At 35.2% G+C, this 8,002-nt stretch overlaps 1 protein-coding gene across 1 annotated transcript; it reads right to left on the bottom strand.

The window, feature by feature from the left end:
* Window positions 1–3,614: 3,614 nt before the first annotated feature.
* On the bottom strand, window positions 3,615–6,053 carry LOC115984598 (putative disease resistance RPP13-like protein 1). The gene has a single exon (XM_031107617.1). The coding sequence runs from the start codon at window positions 6,051–6,053 to the stop codon at window positions 3,615–3,617; it is 2,439 nt and encodes an 812-aa protein (XP_030963477.1).
* Window positions 6,054–8,002: the final 1,949 nt, after the last annotated feature.

The following is an 8,002-nucleotide window of genomic DNA, read 5'->3' as shown; positions in this document are numbered from 1 at the left end:
TCGATCAAGCTTCGGGGTATAAAAATCTGTAGGTCAGTTCGTGGGTAATTTTTTCACACTCTCTTCTCACTTCTCTTCTACTCCTCTCCCCTCTCGATTCCAATCTTTACATAAGACAAAAACTTCCTTTTCAAGTCAAATTTCTTCAAGGTTTTGTTGTCTAGTGCTTCGTAAGTCATTCTAAACTCTCATTTTTTTCATGCATTTCATGTAGAAATTAGGGATTTGGGGTTTAAATGTTCTTGGAAAAAAAATTTTATTCTAAAAAAAGTTATTTGTTAGAGCTAATACGTACAATAAATCTAATATTATTTTATTGTATCCAATGTAGTAGCAGTCCAACCCATTTCATAGGGAAAAAAATTTGGGAACAACTAAGTAACAGAAAAAATTTCTTGTTACAAATAATATACCTTGAGTCATCGGCAACAAGGTACCTCCGAAAGACTGAGCCATGGGCAGTGGGGATTCTGTGGCACCTTCAATGAGGGGCTGGACGGTTGAGGAGTCCAAGCCCAAGTCTTACTAGGAGTTTAAATAAAGTCAGATTTTGACTAGGAATAGGTACAAGTGTTCTATTTAAGGGATGTAATGCTTTCTATTGGAAGAAGGATAGTAAGTTTTCAAAATTTTATCGAAGTTATGAAGTTTTGTTTAGGTTTGTGTGCTGCAACCTTTCCCCAAGTGTGATGCCTAGAAATTTATCTTTTTTTTTTTTTTTTTTTTTTCCTTAAATTCAGAACTTTTACACTTGCTAACAAAGATGGGTTTGTCACCTTTAAACCCTAAAATCCAAAAATTCAAAACCCTACAAAACCTGTCCATCAAATAACCCCAAACTACACCCAAACAGCCCTGTCACTGTTCACGGGTTACAGTTCACAGCTCTAGAACAGCATCCCAAATCTTGGGTTTTCTCCTCTGTTTCATACCCAATCCCCAACATTCCTTCCCTCCATTAAAAATCTAATTATCCCTTATTATTTTCCATCCTTTTTGCCCACTAAACACTAACCCTAAATCCTCAAACTTGAAGCTACACAAGCATTCCTAAATATGATTTTACTTTTCTCCCCTTGCCCTACGCCAGTAAAGTTTCTTTTAGTTTCTGACTAACTTTGCCAAAATAGTAATTAGCGCACACACGTAACAGGTAATAGAATGCTAAAGATTCAAACCACAGAATTTCTCAATTCTTACAAAGGTACTAATTAGATATAGCATGTGCAATAAATCTAACAGAATTATTTTGTTGTATCAAAAGTATAACCAGTCCAACTCATTTCATTAATCTTTTTTTTTTTAACAAATTAACTAACCAATAAAATTATTTGTAACATATAATATACCTTAAGTAATGGTCATAAAGGTAATGAAGTATTTACGGATGCCTTGAGCCACAGGCAAAGAGGATTGTGTTGCACCATCAGTTAGGAGCAACAGTGATAATTCTGCTGCACCTAGAGTCGAGAATTATGTGATAATTCTGCTGCACTAAAAGTTTTTTTTTTTTTTTTTTTTTTTTAATGGAAGTTTGATGTGATGATAAGAAATATAGATTATATCAAACCAATCATGCAAAGTCGTCGTTAATGATCTTTTATTTTAGTAAAAGCTTGGAAATGGATATCCAAGATGAAAAGACTCCATGAATGGGATTCTTTTTGGTCGGCCAACTAAAGCTAATATGAAATAATGCAAAAGAACTATTTTTGATTTTTATTGAAGTTTTCTCAAATATATATATTAATGATCTCGTATTTTAGTGAAAACTTGAAAAGGGATATCCAAAATGAAAAGGTTCCATGAATTTGATTCTAGTTGCTCATCCAACTAAGCTAATATGCTGCTTCAAAATGTGTTTCTTGCTCACTGTCACCCCTTTCTTCTGTTCTTGAGGTTTCCTTCAATTTTTTAGTAATAATAGGTAATACGAGAATATAAAAAGATTAGGCCATTACTTCTTCTTTTTTAACTTTTGACACAAGGGACTTGTTAGATCTAATAAATACATTAAATTTAAAAGATTCTTTTTTGGATAAACAAACTAATTGTTAATCATACACACATCAGGACACTCTCTCACCAAACTCAAATACATTACTTAACCCAAAGTACCACTACAAAAGGACCTAAATCTAAAAGAATTAGTTGGTTATATTTAGACAATTACTAATCCAACCCATTTTATAATAAAATGTAACCAATTAACCAATCAAAAAAAAAAAAAATAGTATACCTGAAGTCACAAGCGATGAGCATTCTACAGCATGTTGAGTCAGGGGTAATGAGGATTTTCCTTCTGAAGAAGGAAATTGAGAAGGATCTTCGGTGGATTCCTTTTGTTCATGTTTACTCCAATTTGTTTTGGAAGTTGTTTGTATTTCCACATCTGTTTCTTCCTTGATTTCTCCCCTTTCTTCTATTTCTCTTGCTTTCTCGGTAACTTTGCCTAAATAAATACTAAAAATTCAGGCCATAAAATTTCTCACTTTTGACAATGTACTTATTGGATCCAATCTTATATATATAGCAAAAATTGAGAGAAAATTCAATTAAATTTTTAATTAGTATTTAATTTTGCACCACATCTCTCATCATTTAAAAAAAAAATTATCCCAAGTGAGTTATTAATGTAAAAGCCGAAGAGTTAAAAAATGAGAAAAAAAATAAAAAATAAAAATAAAGGTTTGGTTTGACTTAGACAAGGTATATTATACATGATTGTTGGCAATGGGGATCGGAGAAAATTAAATTAACATAAACTAAACTTTAGCAAAACAAAAAATTAATAACATTGCTATCAGTATTTTTTTTCCTTATAGAATCATTATTATATACATTACTTTTTGAGAATATTATTATATAAAATAGTGGTTAGACAAGTTAAACATTTTAAATTTCATAGATAACAATTTAAATGATTTTTTTTTTCATTTATTTCAAATAAACTTAATTATATTTATTTTCTAAGTAGATATTTTATATTTTTACATAAATATAAACACACACACATATATATATATATGTGCATTTAGTTATATAAATATGTAAATGTATCTCATTTAGTTATATATATTTACCAAAAAATGCATTAAATCAAATACAATTATTTTGCATATCCAAACTATTACTAATCAAAGAATTTTATGAATATAAAGTATGACTAATTAACCAACCAAAAAAAAACATTTTTCGAACAATATACCTTCAATAATGAGTGATGATGATCCTGGGGCACGTTCAGACTTAAAGTAAGAGTGCGTTTGAATTGGGCGTTTTCTGCCCAATCTTGCGTTTGCGTTTTTTTTTTTTTTTTTTTTTTTTTTTTTTTTTTTTTTTTTTTTCACGCGTTTTGGGGCGTTTTGGGTGTTGCGGCTACTGTTTATGCACTGTTCAATGAACAGTAGCCGCAAACTTTGACTTTTCAAATTTTTTTGGACCAATCACAGCACATTGTGTATTGTTCACGGACCCACAAATTTCACTTTTCAGTAACTTTTTCATTAAAAATGGGTCCCACGATACTATTCACACATTTAAAAATTATTTCGCTACAGTATTTTTCAGTTTTCAGTTTCAGTTTTCAGTTTTCAGCTGTATCCAAACGGACCCTAAGTCTCTTTGCCGTCACAACTTATGGACACAATCCTGTCACGATAAAGTAAATTTTTCAATGATTCTTCTGTTGTAAGTGCAGTCACAAGCTCCTGAGATTCAGAAATCTCAACTCTTTCTACTAAAGGAAGTTCCTTGGGCAAGTTCCCCCTCAGCTTGGGGCATCTCCGTATACAAAGCTGTTGCAGGCAAGGGAGCACATTCAATGGAACCCACTTTGTCCATTTTGACATCCCCTCAAATGTTAGCCTCTCCAAAGACTTAAATTCCGTATTCTTCCACGTCGATGTCTCCGCACTGAAATCAGGACCCACCTCCTTCACTGCATCCATGCATTCAATAATGAGGACTCTAAGTTTTGGTAGTTTCCCGAGTGATGGCAAGGTTGAGCAACTCTTGCAATTGCTAAGACGTAGGAAAACCATGCAGAATGTCTTCGAACCATCAAACCACTCTGGAAATTTTGGACCACAGTAAAAACTAATGGTAAGCCTCTTCAACCTAGTATAACTAGGTCTTAGCCCTGCAAGCACCTTTCTAGCATTTTCTGGATCAGCAGTATTTTCATCCCATTCCAACACGAGCTCTTCAAGACCAACCAGTCCCCACGCGATATCATCTGCACCAGCCTCATAGGTCTCGTTTTGCAACTTCAAAATGCGTAGTGTTCCACGAAGTTTGATTTCAGAATAACATAACTCTTTAAGAGCGGAGCCACCTTTTTTGCCCACAACAAAGCAAGGCAGTAATTCGAGTTTTCTTAATTTATGCATTCCTTTTGGCATCTCACTTAAACCAGTTCCACTAACATCAAGATTAAGCAAATTCACAAAATTTGACGTGTTTTCTGGCAATTCAGTAAGAGAATGACAATTCGACAATATCAATGATTGTAAATTGTAGAGTTCACAGACCGATTCAGGTAATCTCTTAATTGGAGTGTGAGAGAGATCAATGTACCGTAAATGCACCAAATTGCTAATTGAATCAGGTATCTCAGTGATATGGTAATGAGATAAAGATAGCACTCGTAAAAATTGCAGTTTGGACAACAAATTCTGCAGTTCAGTAGCACATAACTGACGTGATTCATGATCAAGTAGCAAAAAGGTCCTTAAAAGTTTGGCTCTATCTATGGCCTCAAATATCACTGAATTTTCATATTTGCCACCAACAAGTGACAAATACCGAGTATTTAAAGGGATTTGAGAAGGATGACTATCCTCCAATCTGAAACAATACCTCGTAGACACATTATAAGCAGCCAAGTTATTCATACACATCAGGAAACTTGATTCATTGCCACTTGATTGTTGAAAAAAAGACTTCAATTTATCGAAGCTCCTACTAGCCTCTTCCATCGTTTTCTGGTGCGAATATAGGAATCCTTCTGCCATCCATAAGAGGATTAACTTCTCCTTCTCAATTTCATAATCTTGGGGAAATATGGAACAATATGCAAGGCATCGCTTTAGATCTTCAGGAGGTATTAAATTAGGGACAGCGTTAACATTTTCCCTTGAATCTTCCCTTGAATCCGACGAAGGCTTCAGGCGCTTAAGTATAGCTTCCCACTCCTCCTGTTGTAGCTTAAAGCGCAAGAGAGACCCAAGTATTCTCACTGATGAAGGTAAGCCGTGACACATCTGCACAATTTCTTTGCCAATAACTTCTAGTTGTGTATCTAAAGTAAGGTTTTGGTCTCCAAAAGCAAATTTTGCAAATATCGGCCAACATTTTTCCTCTGATAATGGCTCCATACGAAAAGTACCGACAGCATACATCATTCGTGCAATATCTTCGTTGAGTGCTGTTACAATAATACAACGTGCAATATCTTCGTTGCGTGCTGTTAAAATAATACAACTTCCATTTGCGGCATATATTAAAGCAGATCGTAAGGCCAACCCTCCTTCAGGACTAGGGATCTGTTTCGCACCATCAAGAACAAGTAGAAATCTCTTCCGCTCAAGGCAATTCTGCAATTTAGATCCAAGTTGATCCAACCCTAGGAATCTGTATCTGTCGAGATCATCATACTCTTCCTCGAGATCCCCATTCTGCAAAGTGAGGAATTCCAAAATTGACTCTGTCACCCTGTTGAAATCATCTGGAACGTCAACCCAGGCCTTCCTGCCAAAATGGTGGCTTACTCTCTGCTCGTTGTAAACAAGCTTAGCAAGAGTGGTTTTCCCTATCCTACCATTGCCCACTATGGAAATTCCAGACCAGTGTCTATCATTTGCATCATCTGACAGCAAGAGCTTAATAATTTCTTCTTTATCACAATCCATACCGAATACCTCAGACTCATCTACAGAATAAATATGCCTCTCCAAAGGTTGCTTGATTGGACCACGCTGCCTTTGCCTCTTCTTCGGATCATCGTGCATATATTTCCCCATAAGTTTGTATAATCGCTGTTGATCCCGCATTTCTCACAAATTCGTTAGCCATTTCATCTTATACGTTTGTCCAGCCAATCCGAGTACATCTCCTGCCTTCACATGGGATTCTATACAGCTACGGATGTCCTCCATCTTTTCAGATACTTGTCCATCCAACTTGTGTCTCAAAGCTTCAGTGTGAATCTTACCCACGAGATCCTCTGTATTAAAGACAGCTTCCTGAAGCTCCTCGAGCCACAGTTCAAGCACAATTCTCTCGTGCTCATCACCATCGTTACACCGCTGCCCAGAATTATCGATCATCTCATCAAGTACCTCCAACAAGGTGACCAACTTCATCAGCAATTCATCATTGACTCCCTGATTTCTAAACTCTTCCTTTAAAGCGGAAAAGAGGGATTTCAGCCGCCCAATATCCTCTCTCAACAGGTTCCAGATGTAACCCATTTTCGTAAAAGAGAGTGGGTAGCTGAAATTAAACGGCGAAGTAAAAGGCAAATACGACCAAGAATGAAAGAGATGGGATTGAGCTTTTCAAAAGCTTATGCAGATATTTCGGCCGATTCTTGAAATAATCAGGCAAAGAAGGAAGAAAGCTATACGTTAAATAACATAACGGGATAGCAGAATTATACGGGGAAGTGAAAGGCGAATAGTGGAAGAAGAAAGAGTTTCAGTTCAAGTGGAGATGGTTTCACATATCCGAAGTCAAGAAAGAGGGACAATAGAAGGTGAAAGCCAAATAGTTGGGAAAGAGATCGGCTTTCAGCTTGGGAAGCTTTGGTCGACCTCTCGAATTCTGAGATAGGGTTCAAGCAGATATGGAAGAAAACTTCCTTCGATCTGAATTACGAAGTTGCTGTTTTGACGGTTTTTTTTTCTTTCTTTATGGTTGAGAGTTAGATAGGACACCGCCAGCCACCACCACCCACACCTCAACCCAAATCAAAACCCAATCACAAGTCCCAAAACCCACCAAATCAACCAAAACCACCAGATCCACTAAAACCCAAACAAAACCGAAAATTATCAGATCATTCAAGCTTGGATTCGATTTAGAGAGAGAAAACAACGGAGAAAAAGAGAGTCAACCCACCGCCGTCGCGCCGCCGCTATCAGATCTGACCAGCCATTCACAAAACCGGACCAGATCTCAGCTGCGATCCACGATCCTCCACCACCACGATCCACCGATGAAAGGGAAAGAGAACCGGTGAGAAGAGAAAAGAAAATATAAGAAGAAGATAAAAACGGCACAGGATAAGAAAAGAGGAAAAAAAAAAACTGAGAGAGAAACGGCAGAAGAGAGAAAGGGAAAATATTTTTTTAAGTAAAGGGCGAGAATAAATAAAATATTAGTTTTATTTATGAATTTGGAGGTTGTTAAAGATGAACAGCACTAGAAAACGGGGATGAAAAAAAAAAACTAATTCCTATTTTTAAATACTATTTTATTATTTTATTTTATGATTTATTTTATATTTTTATTTTTATTTTTATATACAATTCAATAAGATAATATAAATTATCTAATAAAATAATAAAAAAATATTATTCTCTTTCCTTTTCTTTTCATTGTCTTTTTCTCTTATAAGGTTAAATTTTTTTTTCTTGTTGCATATATTATAACCTCATTATTCATAAGTTGTAAATTTTTTTAACTATACAAACCCAGATAAAGTGGGTGTTTGTTATTTTAGGTTGTAAAATAATAATTAGGGGTGTTTACACCCCTAACGCTAATGCTCTTTAGTGCTATTGCTAAATTTTTTAGGTATAACTCTTTGTAGCTTGCATTTTTTAGTGTTTTTATTATTTTAGTTGCTAGCATCTTTAAATGCTCTACAAAAAGTGATGGATAATATTTTAATTTTTTGAAAAAAATGCCCATATAACCCTTTAAACTTAGAAGCAGTGGCCAAGATACCATAAATTTTTTATTGACCAATTTATTTCATAAATGTTGCACATCTGCC

The sequence above is a fragment of the Quercus lobata genome, chromosome 4 (genome assembly GCF_001633185.2).
Source record: "Quercus lobata isolate SW786 chromosome 4, ValleyOak3.0 Primary Assembly, whole genome shotgun sequence".
Classification (NCBI taxonomy): Eukaryota; Viridiplantae; Streptophyta; class Magnoliopsida; order Fagales; family Fagaceae; genus Quercus; species Quercus lobata.
This window is presented reverse-complemented; position numbering and strand designations above follow the sequence as displayed.